At 40.0% G+C, this 18,196-nt stretch overlaps 1 protein-coding gene and 1 pseudogene across 3 annotated transcripts in view; one reads left to right on the forward strand and one right to left on the reverse strand.

Annotated features, from left to right (window-relative positions):
• NSUN6 (NOP2/Sun RNA methyltransferase 6) overlaps positions 1-18,196 on the reverse strand; it is a 73,522-nt gene that overhangs the window by 8,731 nt on the left and 46,595 nt on the right. For all 3 annotated transcript variants that reach the window (XM_065872464.1, XM_065872463.1, XM_065872462.1), the window contains one exon: positions 3,370-3,518. In XM_065872464.1, the coding sequence (XP_065728536.1) occupies positions 3,370-3,518 (149 nt within the window). The remainder of the gene's footprint in view (positions 1-3,369; positions 3,519-18,196) is intronic.
• LOC136118634 (mortality factor 4-like protein 1) lies at positions 10,910-13,601 on the forward strand (annotated as a pseudogene).

Below are 18,196 nucleotides of genomic sequence, written 5' to 3' on the forward strand. Positions count from 1 at the left end.
TACCTGAAACTAACACAACACTGTAAATCAACTAGACTCCAAAACAATTTATTAAAAACAAAAAGACTCATGGGTAGGATTTATAAAGGAGAAAAAGACCATGATTCCTTTATATTATTTATGGTTTATTTTTTAAATGGGAAGAGTAAGTCAGGCTTGTTGTAACACACAACATTTATGAATGTGTACAAAATAAAGGTGTATCAAGAAAAAATATATACATATATGATACCTTTTTCAAGTGTCTGGGATAAATAAGTGATGGTCTGTATGACCAGGACTCTCTTTAATTAGAGTGTTCCAGGCCAGATGCATTTCATTATCTTGTAGCTGTTTTAGTCCATCTGGACCAAGACTTTCCCAAATATGCTCATTCAGTTTCACGGCTTTAGATACTATTTTTATACTGAAAACTCACCAATTTACATTTTTAGGTGAGACTCCTTTCTGAATTCTGTACCCATATGTTCAACTGCATTCTCAATATTTTTACCCTCAGACATGACACGTCCCAAACTAAACTCCTACCTTCTTCCTCTGAACCCTCCTGGAGCCGGATTCCCGTCCTCCCCGGGGCGCAGGCCCCAACCTCAGATTATCCTTTATGCCTCTTGTTCTCACATTCCGCAGTCATCAAGCAAATGCCATCGGCTCTACCTTCAAAATATATCCAGAGATTGGCTACTTCTCACCAACTTCCACTGCTATCATTCTGCTCCAAGTTTCATGATTTTTCGCCTGGATTATTCAAACAGTTTCCTACCTGCTTCATTCCCTGCCCTCCTACCATCTATTCTCAACACAGCAGCCAGATCGGTGCTTTTAAAACTGTCTCTTCTCAGCTCAAAACCCTTCCATGGTGAGTTCCCTGGTGGCCTAGTGGTTAGGATCCCAGGCTTTCACTGCCGCGGCCCAGGTTCAATCCCTGGCCAGGGAACTGAGATCCCACAAGCCGCATGGCACAGCCAAAAAACAAAACAGAACAAAAAAGCCCTTCCAATGTTCCCGTCATCCCTTGGAGTCAAAGCCCACATCCTCGAGTGGCCTTCGAGGCCCTGCGTACAGCAGGCCCCTCGCGGCCTTCCCTTCTCATGTGCCTGGCTTGCCCTGCTTGAGCACCACCTGCCCCTGCTGCTCTGGAAGGTGCACGGCACACACCTACCTCAGGACCTCTGCACCAGCCCGGAAAGCTCTGCTCCTTCCCGGCAGTGCTCGCTCCCTCCTCACCATCCCCTTATCTTTGTTTCTATATCAGCATCTCAGCAGCGCCCTCCCTGCCCAGCCCATGTACAATTTTCAACTGTTCCAATCAGGCGCTCCCATCCCCCTTCCTCTCTAAAGTTTGCTTCATTGGGCACTGCCTTGGAATACAAGAAACCTCCAACTCAACTAGCTGTTTATTTTCCTCCCCAGTTAGAACAGAAACCCCATGTAAAAGGTCAGGGGTTGACTAGCATGTCATCAGCACCTAGAGTTGTGTATTACATATAGGAGGTGCCCAATGAGTATTTGTCCAGGAAATAAGGTGTAATATGAAAATGAACTTGTCCCAAATAACTAAAGTTTCTCTTTTCAAATCCCCAGATTTAAAAAAAAAAGTTAATAAAAATCTTAAAAAAAAAAAGAAAAGCATATACTATGCTTTCTTAATCCTAGTACACTGATCAAATTTAAACTTTGCTACTGGCTGCCAGCTGCTGTTCTAAGCACATTACACAGCTTTTCTCAACAAATCTTATAACCGCCATGAGAACGGTAGCCCCATCAGGGGAAGTTACCCTACCCACTTCTCCCATATGGAAACCCAGGTACCTAGAGTAACGTATGTGGAGGCACTGGGTCCACAGTCTCAACCCCTACCCTCACCCAGTGGCACACCCACTGGATCCTACACGCTCTCTTGCACACGGTCAGATGTTCCTTGTCACTGAGACCAACACACCTCCTCCCAAGTAGCCTCTTAAAATGTCTTTTCGCTATGAGCTAAAAAGAACAAAAAGCCATGTCTCTTAAAACAGGGTCCTAATTTTACCCTCACATCAAACTGGGTTGCAGCTATAAGCAAAGCTTCTTTTTTTTGCTGCTTGCTGTCTTAACTTCCAGGATGTGTTCTCTGAAGACCATATACAATAAAAGTTTAAACAATCCACTCTTAGTGCCACTTTTGTGTAGGAAAGGAGACACCAGGAGTGCTGAAAAGAAATGTACTGAAAGACAGCTTCAGAGATGGAATCATCAGAGCATACCCACTGTTGCTGCAGCTTGTGTATTTATAATTAGAGACTGAGAGGAAATGGTGGGATCATCTCTGATCAAATGCTGTCTACATCCTATGGAATCATGTTGGCAAGACTGACAGAAATTCTCACATGTTCTATCTGGGCTTCTTCTGAAACATACTGTAGACCAGTTAGATTTGCTACATTTTTACTGTCCTTCTATATCTGACACTGGATGCTGTCACTTCCCAATCTTATGAATGTGTTTGCCTCTACTGGATTTCCCACTTTTAATTCACTAAGATGATCCCGGAACCCTATAAAAAGGTAATTTATTTTATACCCAAATGTTTTACATCAATTAGCAACTATGTTAACAACCCCCCCTTTATTTTTGGCCGCGCCGTGCAGCGTGCCGGATCTTAGCTCCTCGACCAGGGATCGAACCCGGGTCCCCTGCAGTGGAAGCGCAGAGTCCTAACCACTGGACGGCCAGGGAAGTCCCAACAATGCTCTATTTTTAAGACAGAGCAGAATGTTTGAAATTCCTTAAATGTCTCAGAGAAGAAATTCTATTATTGCCTGAGATGAAAGAGTGAGTCAACATAAAGGAAAACTAGGTGTTCTGTGTGTGTGGTACAGTGTATATAAAATTTACCATTTTAACCATTTTTAAGTGTACAATTCAATGGCATTAAGTACACTCACACTGTTTACAACCATCACCATTATCCCATCTCCCGAACTTCTTCATCATCCCATGAAACAGGAACTCCCCATTCGCTCTCCTGTCCCTCCAGCCTCTGGCAACCTCTTTTCTACTTTCCGTCTCCATGAATTTGCCTATTCTTGATACTCATATAAACAGAATCACACACCATTTGGTCCTTTTGTGTCTGGCTTATATAACTTAGCATAATGTGTTCAAAATTCATCCATGTTGTAGCGTGTATGAGAATTTCATTCCTTTTTAAGGCTGGGTAATATTCCATTGTATGTACATACCACATTTTACTTATCCCTTCGATACCTGGGTTTTTCCCACATTTTGGTTACTGTGAATAATGCTGCTATGAATACTGCTCTCAGTCTTTAAAAGATCAAACTAGTAAAGGTCACCTTTCTTCCACAGCAAAAAATTATCACATACCACAGTGAAGAGTTTTCGCTGTAACGGTTGATATGATGTCACTTCCTTCAAAGTCCAAGTACAAGCCATGTTTGGTCTCTGTCCCAGTCCACTGCAGGGAGCATCCAGAAGAATTCGGTCAAAAGATTCCGGTAAGAATGGAGGTTCTCCTATAAAGAGAATTATAAACACTATTTGCTCTCCGCCCTATTAGGACAGAAAACTCCTGAAACAGATGCAATTATCGGAATTTAACATCATCATCTAGAACAGAAAGTAATGCATAACAATTCCATCAGGTAGCTGGCTAAGCTAACTGACTTACAGGTAAAAGGTTAAAGATGTGATTATTATAGGATTAACTGATATAGCGCAAGCCAAGGCCTAATCAAACAAGACCGGTACCCCCAATGTCAGAAGCCACACTTCACCAGAGCTAGGACATGAAATTAACTCTAGTCATTCTAAGAGCTGGTATTTTTCTTAGTAAATCTTACTGCAGACAGCCCCAGAAAAAGAGACTACCTCTTAGTTTCTAGGCAAACACCCTGGTTCTATGGTTCCTCGGCTTCCTTGCTTCTGTGGCCATCAGCAAAGCTATGCTCTAGATGAGTCTACATAGCCCCAAATCCCATCTTCCACAGGTTTCCCTCTGCATTTGCTTACATAAGTTTCTCCACTCCAGCTTCTCATCTACTTACGGTTACTGGAGAAAATCATGAAACCAAGCGGGTCTGCTCATATATTTATGCTATCTAACTGTAGGCAAGATATTGCTGCAGACTGCTTTCATGCAAAGCTAGCTGATTTCCTACGGTGCCCACAGCAGCGTTCTGGGTCTCACCCCAAGAAACCTGCTTTTCTGACTGCAAAACTGTGAGACACAAGCTCTTACCAATTTAACTCATCTCCATCCACAACCATCCTTGCTTTCTTATCGACTGCCTCCAAAGAAATATCTTTCCAAAGTAAGCAATTATTTTTAAGGGTTTTAATACATGCTGATAAAGTCCTGTAGAAAGAGTATATGCAGTTTACACCTCCAGTGTCATGACTTTCCCCAAAATCCTCAAAGTTGACAGCTATGTTACTGACCATTTGTATGTTTTTGTTTAGATGGTCACATCGTCTTTGCTGGTTTTCTACTAAGACTTGTCTTTTTTGTATTGATTAGAAGAGCTCTTTGTACCTCAAAAATAGTGATCTCATCTTTCTTAACTATTTTACAAATATTTCCCACTATTTGCCATCTGTCACGTTTTTTTTTACATACATAAATGGTGACTATTAACTTTATCTTTTTTCTTGAGTTCTAGCTTTGAGTTCATGCTTTAAAATCTTCCCCATTATGAAGTCAAATAAATGTTCATCTATACCTGCTTCTAGTTACTTTCCATTTAATTCCTGACAGTAAACTTTAATCCATCCTAAAGTTACTTTTGTGTATAAACCTTTCCCCCAGCCCTCCAAACAAAAAAATCATCTTAGCGCTATTTATTAATTTACTTTTCCCTCTAGGTTTGCAATGCTAATTTTATCATATACGAAATTTTAGTATACATTTGAACCTATTTCAAGGACTATCTGTTCTGCTCCAAATATGCTAGTTATTAAGCTATATTCTTCTGAGCTCCAAGTTTACCCACCTCTACTCTGCTGTGTGATGCTGAGGGGGGAACTCTGTGAACTACAATTCTCCTTTGCCTGTTGGCTTCAAGATGCACCAACAGGAGGTAGAGAAGCAATGGGGGTGGGAAGAGGATGAAAGATAAAAGGGGTAGAGGACAGAACTTGATGCTTCCTGATGGCTTGCTGTTTCTGTCAAAACAAGCCCAGTAGGGCTTCCCTGGTGGCGCACTGGTTGCGAGGCCGCCTGCCGATGCAGGGGACACGGGTTCGTGCCCCGGTCCGGGAAGATCCCACCTGCCGTGGAGCGGCTGGGCCCGTGAGCCATGGCTGCTGAGCCTGCGCATCCGGAGCCTGTGCTCCGCAACGGGAGAGGCCACAACAGTGAGAGGCCCACGTACCAAAAAAAAAAAAGCCCAGTAACAGCCCTTCGCCTTGATAGGTACAGTTTCCAGCTTTTTCCCTTAAGTATCCATATGAAGTGGACAGAGCCCCCTCTCTCAAGCTGGACCCTGTGTAGCACAGCAGCTAGGTAAAACCCCCTCCTTAGAGTTCCAAATCCCAGCTCCACGGAGCCTTGCCCCTAAACTTCTGGAGAGCCCAGAGAGAAATCCGTACACTTATAGTCAATTATCTATGACAAGGGAAGCAAAAGTACACAATGGGGGAAAAGACAGTCTTCAATAAGAGATTTGGGGAAAACTGGACAACTATATGCAAAAGAATGAAGTTAGAACATTTTCTCACGCCATATATAAAAATAAAATCAAAATGAACAAAAGTTCTAAATGTAAGACCAGAAACCATACACCAACTGGAAGAAAACACAGGCAGAACACTCCTTTACAGAAGTCTTAGCAATTCTGTTTCACCTCAGGCAAGGAAAACAAAAGCAAAAATAAACAACTGGCACCTCATCAAACCTAAAAGCTTTTGCACAGTGAAAGAAACCACCAACAAAACCAAAAGACAATCTATAGAATGGTAGCAAATGATCTGCCTGATAAGGGTTAATATCATATCCAAAGTATATAATGAACTCACAAAACTCAGTATCAAAAAAACAAAACCACCTGATTAAAAAATGGCCAGAGAACATGAACAGGCATTTTTCCAAAGGAGACAGACAGATGGCCAACAGGCACATGACAAGACGCCCAACGGCACTAATCACCAGGGAAATGCACATCAAAACCACAGGTCATCAAAAAGACAAGAGATGACAGGCGTTGAAGAGGGTGTGGAGAAAAGGGAACCCTCATGCATTGCCAGTGGGAATGTAAGCTGGTGCAACCACTATGGAAAACAGTATGGAAGTTCCTCATAAAATTAAAAACAGAACTACTACTAATGAAAAGAACAAAGAGGCAGAAGACCAACAGGAAACAGAACACTTCAACATTATAAACCAGAAAACACTATGTAACAGCAGAAAACACTATGTAACAGCAGAACGCATATTCCTCTCCAATGCACGTGGAGACAAACCACATGCAAGGCCATAAGACAAAGCTGAGTAAATCTGAAAAAGCTTAAACTCACACGTTTCTTCTCCCACCAAAATGGAATGAAAACAGAAGTTAGTAACAGAAAGAAATCTGGAAAATTCCAAGTATGTGGAAATTTAAAAACATGCTCCTAAATAACCGTGGGGCAAAGAAATCACAGGTAAATCCTAAAATGCTGTGACGTGAACGAAAACAAAACACAATGTACCAAATCTTATGGGAAGAAGTGAAATAGTGCTTAGAGGGACATTTACAGCTGTAAATACCTACATTAAAAAGAAAAGTCTCAGGACTTCCCTGGTGGTGCAGTGGTTGAGAATCCACCTGCCAATGCAGGGGACATGGGTTCGAGTCCTGGTCCAGGAAGATCCTGCATGCCATGGAGCAACTAAGCCCGTGCGCCACAACTACTGAGCCTGCACTCTAGAGCCCGCATACTGCAACTACTGAGCCCGTGTGCCACAACTACTGAAGCCCACCCACCTAGAGCCCATGCTCTGCAACAAGAGAAGCCACCACAATGAGAAGCCTGCACACCACAATGGAGAGTAGCCCCCGCTCACCGCAACTAGAGAAAGTCTGCACAGTGACGAAGACCCAACACAGCCAAAAATAAAAAGATAAATTTATTTTAAAAAAAAAAAAGAAGAAAAAAGAATAGTCTCAAAGTAATAACCTAGGCTTCCCTTATTAAGACACTGAAAAAAGATGAGCAAACTAAAAATGAAGCAGAGGAAGAAAATAATAAAAATTAGAGCAGAGAGGCTCCCCCGATGCCAGGGCCTCAAGTCACTTCAGTTTGGCCTGCGGCTCTCAGGGGTAAAAGGGGCTCCAGAGGTGTGTCTCCAACCCCAGTGCCAATCACCCCACACCACAATCGTTGTGGAGAAGAGAATAGAGGAGTGAAGAAGGGTGCATTTTCCCTCTCACCTCAAAGCTCAGCTAGGGAAACCACGTAGCCCTGACCAGTGGGCTCAAGGCCCTACTGGAAACTGGTTCTCAGCTTGAGAAATGAGGAAACAAGAACCAGTAACAAGCACTTTTTTTTTTTTCCAACTTTTGAGGGGTGCTGAGACAAGATGGCAGAATAGATCTTTAGCCAAACTCGTCAAGAAAAAAGCGAAACGGCTCAGATGAATAAACTTAGAAATGAAAAAGGAGAAGTTGAAATGGACACCACAGAAATATAAAGGATCGTAAGAGACTACTACAATCAACTATATGCCAATAAAATGGACAAACTAGAAGAAATGGACAAACTCTTAGAAAAACACAATCTCCCAAGACTGAACCAGGAAGAAATAGAAAATATGAACAGACCAATCACAAGTACTGAAATTGAAACTGTGATTGAAACCTCCCAACAAACAAAAGTCAAGGGGCTTCCCTGGTGGTGCAATGGTTGACAATCTGCCTGCCAATGCAGGGGTCGTGGGTTCGAGCCCTGGTGCAGGAAGATCCCACATGCCGCAGAGCAACTAAGCAACTAAGCCCATGCACCACAACTACTAAGCCTGCGCTCTAGAGCCTGCGAGCCACAACTACTGAGCCCGCGTGCTGCAACTACTGAAGCCCTCTCACCGCAACTAGAGAAAGCCCACGCACAGCGACGCAGACTCAATGCAGCCAAAAATAAAGATAAACAAATAAATAAATCTATTTATTTATTTAAAAAAAAAGAAAAGTAGAGGACCAGATGGATTCACAGGCAAATTCTATCAAACATTTACAGAAGAGTTAACACCTATCCTTCTGGAACTACTGCAAAAAACTGCAGAGGAAGGAACACTCCCAAGCTCATTCTATGAGGCCACCATCACCCTGATACTAAAACCAGACAAAAATACCACCAAAAAAAAAAAAAAAAAATTACAGACCAATATCACTGATGAACATAGATGCAAAAATCCTCAACAAATATACTAGCAAACCAAATCCAACAATACATTAAAAGGATCATACACCATGGCCAAACGGGATTTATCCCGGGGATGCAAGAATTCTTCAACATCTGTAAATCAATCAGTGTGATACACCACATTAACAAAGTGAAAAATAAAAACCATATGATCATCTCAATAGATGCAGAAAAAGCTTCTGACAAAATTCAACACCCATTTATGATGAAAACTCTCCAGAAAGTGGGCATAGAGGGAACTCACTTCAACATAATAAAGGCCGTATATGACAAATCCACAGCAAACATCATTCTCAATGATGGAAAGCTGAAAGCACTTCCTGTAAGATCAGGAACAAGACAAGGATGTCCACTCTCACCACTTTTACTGAACATAGTTTTGGAAGTCCTAGCCACAGCAATCAGAGAAGAAAAAGATATAAAAGGCATCCAAATTGGAAAAGAAGAAGTAAAACTGTCACTGTTCGCAGATGACACGATACCATACATAGAAAATCCTAAAGATACTACCAGAAAACTACTAGAGCTCATTAATGAATTCGGTAAAGCTGCAGAATACAAAATTAAAACATAGAATCTGCTACATTTCTATACACTAACAATGAAAGTCCAAACACAGAAATTAAAGAAACAATCCCATTTACCATCACATCAAAAAGAATAAAATACCTACGGATAAACCTACCTAAGGAGACAAAGACCTGTACTCTGAAAACTATGAAAAACTGATGAAAGAAATCGAAGATGACACAAACAGAGGAAAGATACACCATATTCCTGGGTTGGAAGAATCAATATTGTCAGAATGACTATACAACCCAAGGCAACCTACAGATGCAATGCAATCCCTATCCAATTACCAATGGCATTTTTCACAGAACTAAAAACAAAAAAATTTTTAATTTCTATGGAGACACAAAAATATCTGAATAGCCAATGCAATCTTGAGAAAGAAAAACAAAGCTGGAAGAATCAGACTCCCTGACTTCACACTATACTACAAAGCTACAGTAATCAAAACAGTATGAAACTGGCACAAAAACAGAAATACAGATCAATGGAACAAGACAGAAAGTCCAGAAATAAACCCATGCACCTATGATCAATTAATCTACAACAAAGGAGGCAAGACTATTCAATGGTGAAAAGACAGTGTCTTCAATAAATGGTGCTGGGAAAACTGGACAGCTACATGTAAAAAATGAAATTAGAACATTTTCTAACACCATGCACAAAAATAAACTCAAAATGAGTTAAAGACCTAAACGTAAGACTGGATACTATAAAACTCTTGGAGGCAAACATAGTAAGAATACTCTTTGACATAAATTCAAGCAGTATCTTTTTTGATCCATCTCCTAGAGTAATAGAAATAAAAACAAAAACAAACAAATGTGACCTAATTAAATTCAAAAGCTTCGGCACAGCAAAGGAAACCATCAACAAAATGAAAAGATAACCCACAGAATGGGAGAAAGTATTTGTAAATGATGTGACTGACAGGGATTAATCTCCAAAATATAGAAACAGCTCATGCAGCTCTATGGCAAAAAAACAAACAACCCAATCAAAAAATGGGCACAAGATCTAAATAGACATTCCTCCAAAGACATACAGATGGCCAAAAAGCGCATGAAAAGATGCTCAACATCAGTAATTATCAGAGAAATGCAAATCAAAACTACAACAAGTTATCACCTCACACCAGTCAGAATGGCCATGATCAAAGTCTACAAACAGGGACTTCCCTGGTGGCCCAGTGGTTAAGACTCCATGCTCCCAATGCAGGGGGCCCAGGTTGGATCCCAGGTCAGGAAACTAGATCCCCTATGCATGACGCAACTAAGAGTTCACATGCCACACTAAGGAGCCCACCTGCCACAACTAAGACCCGGCACAACCAAATAAATAAATAAATAAATTTTTTTAAAGTCTACAAACAAATGCCGGAGAGGGTGTGAAGCAAAGGGAACCCTCCAACACTGTTGGTGGGAAGTAAATTGGTACAACCACTATGGAGAACAGTATGAAGGTTTCTTAAAAAACTAAAAAGAGAACTACCATATGATCCAGCAATCCCACTACTGAGCATATATCCAGACAAAAACATGGTTCAAAAGGATACACGCACTCCAGTGTTCACTGCAGCACTGCTTACAATCGCCAAGACATGGAAGCAACCTAAATGTTCATCGACAGAAGAATGGATAAAGAAGACGTGGTAGGGCCCAGGATGTAGAGTTGGCAGTGCCTGACGGCGCGTCTGACACAGAGTTGGGTGGGGTCGAGAGTAGGGGCAGCAGTCGGGGATGGCGGCAGAAGGAGGCAGCAGCAATCACTTATAAATGGCACTGAAGCAGGACCCGAAGCCTCAATTCCAGGAGGGTGAGAGAGTGCTGTGCTTCCACGGGCCTCTTCTTTATGAAGCAAAGTGTGTAAAGGTGGCCATAAAGGATAAACAAGTGTAATACTTTACACATTACAGTAGTTGGAATAAAAATTGAGATGAATGAGTTCCAGAAAGCACAGTACTCAAATACGTGAACACCAATCTACAACAAGCAACGAGAACTTCAAAAAGCCAATCAGGAGCAATATGCAGAGGGGAAGATGAGAGGGGCTGCCCCTGGAAAGAAGACTTCTGGTCTGCAACAGAAAAATGCTGAAGTGAAAACTAAAAAGAACAAACAGAAAACACCTGGAAATGGAGATGGTGGTAGCACCAGTGAGACAACCTCAGCCTCCTACAAGAAAAGGGCCCAAGCAGACCCTACTGTTGACAATGAGGAAACATTCACAAACGAAGCTGAAGTTACAGTAAAGATTCCTGAAGAACTAAAACCGAGGCTTGTTGATGACTGGGACTTAATTACCCAGCAAAAACAGCTCTTTAATGATCAATGATGTTGAGCATTCTTTCATGTGTTTGTTGGCAGTCTGTATATCTTCTTTGGAGAAATGTCTATTTAGGTCTTCTGCCCATTTTTGGATTGGGCTGTTTTTTTGTTATTGAGCTGTATGAGCTGCTTGTAAATTTTGGAGATTAATCCTTTGTCAGTTGCTTCAGTTGCAAATATTTTCTCCCATTCTGAGGGCTGTCTTTTGGTCTTGTTTATGGTTTCCTTTGCTGTGCAAAAGCTTTGAAGTTCCATTAGGTCCCATTTGTTTATTTTTGTTTTTATTTCCATTTCTCTAGGAGGTGGGTCAAAAAGGATCTTGCTGTGATTTATGTCATAGAGTGTTCTGCCTATGTTTTCCTCTAAGAGTTTGATAGTTTCTGGCCTTACATTTAGGTCTTTAATCCATTTTGAGCTTATTTTTGTATATGGTGTTAGGGAGTGATCTAATCTCATACTTTTACATGTACCTGTCCAGTTTTCCCAGCACCACTTATTGAAGAGGCTGTCCCTTCTCCACTGTACATTCCTGCCTCCTTTATCAAAGATAAGGTGACCATATGTGTGTGGGTTTATCTCTGGGCTTTCTATCCTCTTCCATTGATCGATCTTTCTGTTTCTGTGTCAGTACCATACTGTCTTGATTACTGTAGCTTTGTAGTATAGTCTGAAGTCTGGGAGCCTGATTCCTCCAGCTCCGTTTTTCGTTCTCAAGATTGCTTTGGCTATTCAGGGTCTTTTGTGTTTCCATACAAACTGTGAAATTTTTTGTTCTAGTTCTGTGAAAAATACCACTGGTAGTTTGATAGGGATTGCATTGAATCTGTAGATTGCTTTGGGTAGTATAGTCATTTTCACAATGTTGATTCTTCCAATCCAAGAACATGGTATATCTCTCCATCTATTTGTATCATCTTTAATTTCTTTGATCAGTGTTTTACAATTTTCTGCATACAGGTCTTTTGTCTCCTTAGGTAGGTTTATTCCTAGATATGAGATATCATCTGACACCAGTCAGAATGGCCATTATCAAAAAATCTAGAAACAATAAATGCTGGAGAGGGTGTGGAGAAAAGGGAACACTCTTGCACTGCTGGTGGGAATGGGAATTGGTACAGCCATTGTGGAGAACAGTATGGAGGTTCCTTAAAAAACTACAAATAGAACTACCATACGACCCAACAATCCCACTACTGGACATATACCCTGAGAAAACCATAATTCAAAAAGAGTCATGTACCAAAATGTTCATTGCAGCTCTGTTTACAATAGCCCGGAGATGGAAACAACCTAAGTGTCCATCATCGGATGAATGGATAAAGAAGATGTGGCACATATATACAATGCAATGTTACTCAGCCATAAAAAGAAACAAAATTGAGCTATTTGTAGTGTGGTGGATGGACCTAGAGTCTGTCATACAGAGTGAAGTAAGTCAGAAAGAGAAAGACAAATACCGTATACTAACACATATATATGGAATTTAAGGAAAAAAATGTCATGAAGAACCTAGGGGTAAGACAGGAATAAAGACACAGACCTACTAGAGAATGGACTTGAGGATATGGGGAGGGGGAAGGGTGAGCTGTGACAAAGCGAGAGAGAGGCATGGACATATATACACTACCAAAGGTAAAACAGATAGCTAGTGGGAAGCAGCCGCATAGCACAGGGAGATCAGCTTTGTGACCACCTAGAGGGGTGGGAGAGGGAGGGTGGGAGAGGGAGGGTGGGAGGGAGGGAGACGCAAGAGGGAAGAGATATGGGAACATATGTATGTGTATAACTGATTCACTTTGTTATACAGCAGAAACTAACACACCATTGTAAAGCGATTATACTCCAATAAAGATGTAAAAAAAACAAAAACAGCTCTTTATCTTCCTGCCAAGAAGAATGTGGATTCCATTCTAGCGGATTATGCAAATTCCAAGAAATCTCAAGGAAACACAGATAACAAGGAGTATGCGTTAATGAAGCTGTGGCAGGGATAAAGGAATACTTCAATGTAATGTTGGGCACTCAGCTGCTCTGCAAACATGAGAGACCACAGTATGCTGAAATCCTCGCAGATCACCCTGATGACGCCCATGTCCCACATGCATGGAGCGCCACATCTACTGTGATTATCTGTACAAATTGGAGCAATGTTGGCCCATACACCTCTGGATGAGAAGAGCCTTGCTTTATTACCGAATTATCTTCATGATTTCCTAGAACACCTGGCAAAGAACTCTGCAACTCTGTTTAGTGCCAGCGATTAACCAAGTGGCTCCTCCTGAGTTTCATCAGAAAGCTGTGTGAGGCGCTTATACTCACGTCTGGACGTCTGTAAACGCATTTTTGTTTCTTAGTCCTTCTCTCGTACAAACGAGGTACTTTGGAAATGTTAGTGTATAACAGAACTGATGTTTGTTTTCTGTTTGATATTTAAACAGAGAAAATGAAAGGAATTACAGCTTTTTTCTTTTCTTTCATTTCAAAGTTGCTACCAGTGTATTCAATGATGGACAACAGAAAGACAGACTGCATTTTACTGCTTAGTTGACAAAGCTGCATTTGATTGCTGGTGGTTCTATTCCTTTGCCACCACACACTTTTATAATGTGTTAATGCTATATGACAAAATGCCCTGATTCCTAGTGCCAAAGGTTCAATTCAGTGTATATAACTGAAAACACTCATCTATTTGTGCTCCCCCCCTTTTTTTTATGGTGCTTAAAGTAAAGAGCCCATCCTTTGCAAGTCATCCATGTTGTTCCTTAGGCATTTTATCTTTGCTCAGATTGTTGAAGAATGGTGGCTTGTTTCACGGCTTTTGTATTTGTGTCTAATGCAGGTTTTAACATGATAGATACAATGCATTGTGTAGCTACAGTTTTCTGGAAAAGTCAATCTTTTAGAAATTGTTTTTCAGATCTTCAATAAATTTTTTCTTTAAATTAAGGAAAAAAGAAGATGTGGTACATATATACAATGGACTATTACTCAGCCATTAAAAATAAAGAAATAATGCCATTTGCAGCAACATGGATGGACCTGAATATTATCAAACTAAATGAGGTACATCAGACAGAGAAAGACAAATATATGATATCACTCATATGCGGAATCTAAAAAAAAATGATACAAATGAAGTTATTTACAAAACAGACTCACAGACTTCGAAAACAAACTTACTGTTACCAAAGGGGAAAGGTTGGGGGACGGATAAATTGGGAGATTGGGATTGACATATACACACGACTATATTTAAAATAGATAATCAACAAGGTCCTACTGTATAGCACTGGGAACTCTGCTCAATATTCTGTAATAACCTAAATGGGAAGAGAATTTGAAAAGAACAGATATACATACATGTGTAACTGAATCACTCTGTGGTACACCTGAAACTAATACAACATTGTAAATCAACTACAGTCCAACATAAAATTGAAAATTTTAAGTAAAAAAATTCGAGCAGAAATTAATGAAACAGAGTAAAGAAAAACAAGAATCAACAAAGCTGAAAATTGGTTCTTTGAAAAAAATCAACATTGACAAAACTTTAATTAGACTGACCAAGAGAGAAGACTCAAAATAGTAAAATCAGTAATTAACGGGGGATATTGCTCCTGATCTTACAGAAAGAAAAGTGATTATAAAGGAATACTATAAACTGTATAGATAAATGAAATGGACAAGTTACTAGAAAGATACCAACTATCAAAATTGATACAAGAAGAGAAAATCTGAATAAACCTATAGTAAGTAAAGAGACTGAATTAGTAACTTTTTTAAATCCCACAAAAGAAACCCCAGGCCCAGCTGACTTCACTGATGAATCCACCAAACTTTTAAATAATACCAAGTCTTCACAAATTCTTTCAGAAACATAAGAGAAAAGAACAATTTCCAACTCAGTCTATGAGACCAGTCTTACTCTGAAACCAAAACCCAACAAAGATATCACAAGAATGAAAGCCACAGACCAGTATCTCTTACAAATATGGAACAAATATCCTCAATAAAATCCAAGCAAGTGTAATCCACCAATAGATGAAAAGCATTATACACTATGACCAAGCGGCATTTACCTCAGGAATGCAAGGTGGATTCCAAGTCTGAAAATTAACTGAATAAAGGTCAAAAACCACATGATCATCTGAGTAAGACAGAAGAAGCACTTGGCAAAATCCAACACCATTTCATGATCCAAAATATCCAACAAACTAGAAATAGTCGTTAATTTCTCAACCTGATAAAGGTGATCTATGACAAACCTACAGTTCTAAGCCACTTGAAAAAAGACTAATCAGGAACATCAGACATGGATGTTCTCTGTTACCACTTCTATTCAACACTGTACTGAGGTTCTAGCAAGGGCAATTAGGGAACAAAATGAAACAAAAGGCATCCAGGTTAGCAAAGAAAAAACTGACCTATCTCTATTTGCAAATGAAAATTTACTACAAATCTATTGTAATTAAGGCAGTGTTATCAGCTTAAGGACAGAAATATCAATCAATGCAAGAGAACTGAGAGTCCAGAAATGAACCCTTACATTGCCAGTCAACTGATTTTCGAAAAGTGTACCAAGACAATTCCATGGAGCAAAATAGTCTTTTCAACAAATCATGCTGGGGCAACTGGATATCTTCATGAAAAAGAATAAAGTTGGACTCTTTTCTCACACCATATACAAAAATTAATTCAAAACGAATTCTACATCTATATGTAAGAGGTCATTCTACAAAACTCTTAGAATCTGACACCAAAAGTATAAGCAATAAAAGATAAAATGGATAAAATGGACATCCTTGAAAACCTCTGTGCTTCAAATGACATCATCAGAAAAGTAAATGGACAACTGACAAGATGGTATAAACTATGTGTAAATTATATATCTAATAAGGGACTTATAGCTAGAATATATAAAGAACACTTACAACCTGGTAATAAAAACACAACCCAATTAAAATATGGGCAAAGGATCTGAATGGACAAGTAGATGTAAAATGGTCAATAAACGCATGAAAAGATGATTAACTTATTAGCCATCTGGGAAATCTGCTCCTAGTAAATAAAAATGAAAACCACAATGAGATTCCACTTCACACTTACCAAGACAGCAATAATCAAAGAGACAGATATTAAGTGCTGGTGAGGATATGGAGAAATATGAACCCTCAGTACATTGCTAGTTGAATGAAAAATGCTGCAAACTGCTTTACAGTCTGACAATTCTGTTAAAGGTTAAACATAGGGTTACCATATGATCCAGCAATCCCAATTCTAGGTATATACTCAAGAGATAAAACACACAAAAACTTACACACAAATGTTCATAGCAACATTATTCATAACAGACAAAAAAGGGAAAGAACCCAAATGTCCATCAACTGATGAATGAATAAGTAAAATGTGGTATTATCCACACACTAGAACATTACTCATCCTTGAATATGAAGAAGAAAATTTTTCCCCCATTTAACAAATGATATAGGTTGACATAATTTAAAATTACGAAAGAAAAAGAGTAATTTTTCAAAAACATTAAATATTACAAACGTTTGCCTCAGCATCAAAAATAAACAAAAACTGCCAAGGACTGATGTTTGGAATACTTACATTAGGTACTAGAAAACAATTTGTTTCCTTCTGAGGGACAAGACTGGATTCAGGCCGCCCCTTATAAGTAACTAAAACATTACAGACGTGGATAACCTCTATTCCTAATAAATAATAGCCCAACTGAACATACAGCTCATTCTGTTCTCTCTTTTTAGATTTTCTGTAGTACTGAAATCACCTTAGAATGCTATATAAGAATTTTAATCATATTTACTGCAATCTATAGAACTGGTGAAAATCACCTTGATGTAAATTTGCAGAATCATTACTACTTTTACACTCTTGCATTTTCAAGTCAGTATTCCTTATCCTTCCTGTGTTCAGCTAACAATCCATTATGCATATAAAAATGTCTGACTAAAAATAAAAATAATCTGGGACTTCCCCAGTGGTCCAGCAGTTAAGACTCCATGCTTCCAAGGCAGGGGGCCTGCGTTCGAACCCTGGTCAGGGAACTAGATCCCGCATGTCGCAACTAAGATCCCGCATGCCACAACCAAAGATCCCACACACCGCAACTAAAGATCCTGCGTACCGCAACTAAAGACCCGGCGCAGCCAAATAAATAAATTTTTTTTTAAATAAAAACAGTTTACGACTGTGAAAGCAATTATACTTCCCAAAGATGGCTGCCACAATATCGCCCATTCCATACATGCTTAAAATCTGATACTGACACTCACCACAGTGACACAAGAGGTGGGATGTAATACTCCTTCTCCTTTATTCTGCGCCACAGCAGAATCGATGCTAAGTGACTTCCGGAATAGGTCATAAAATGGGGACGTGGCTGCTGCCTGGGGCTATTCCAACATTCGCCCTTGAAACCCACCCAACCGACACGCTCAGAGTATCCAGGACACGTGGAGAGGTCCCAGCTGAGAGCCACCACCATCCTCCCGACGTGTATGTGAAAGAGAGCACCTTCAAGATGACACCTCCCTCCACTACCACAAGACCGCAACTGCACGAGATACTGCAAGTAAGAACCATCTATCTGCGAGGCTGGTCAGCCCCCAGAATTGTGAAGAATAATGATGAAATGATTACTGTGGCTTTCATCACTAAGTGGTGACACGACGTGGATAACAGCAGAACGTAACCAGAACAAACCGTGTAGGAAACTACCACATAGCATGATGCTAGCATACAGTTGCTGGGTCACTCCTTGCACCTTATACTACGCACCTCACTTACCCACTCAGAGGCTTTCAAGCTCTTTCACTTACTTTAAAGGGGGAAGAAAAATTTTACCGATGAATAAAAGAAAAAAATGGAAACAG

The sequence above is a fragment of the Phocoena phocoena genome, chromosome 2 (assembly GCF_963924675.1).
Source record: "Phocoena phocoena chromosome 2, mPhoPho1.1, whole genome shotgun sequence".
In the NCBI taxonomy this organism is placed as follows: Eukaryota; Metazoa; Chordata; class Mammalia; order Artiodactyla; family Phocoenidae; genus Phocoena; species Phocoena phocoena.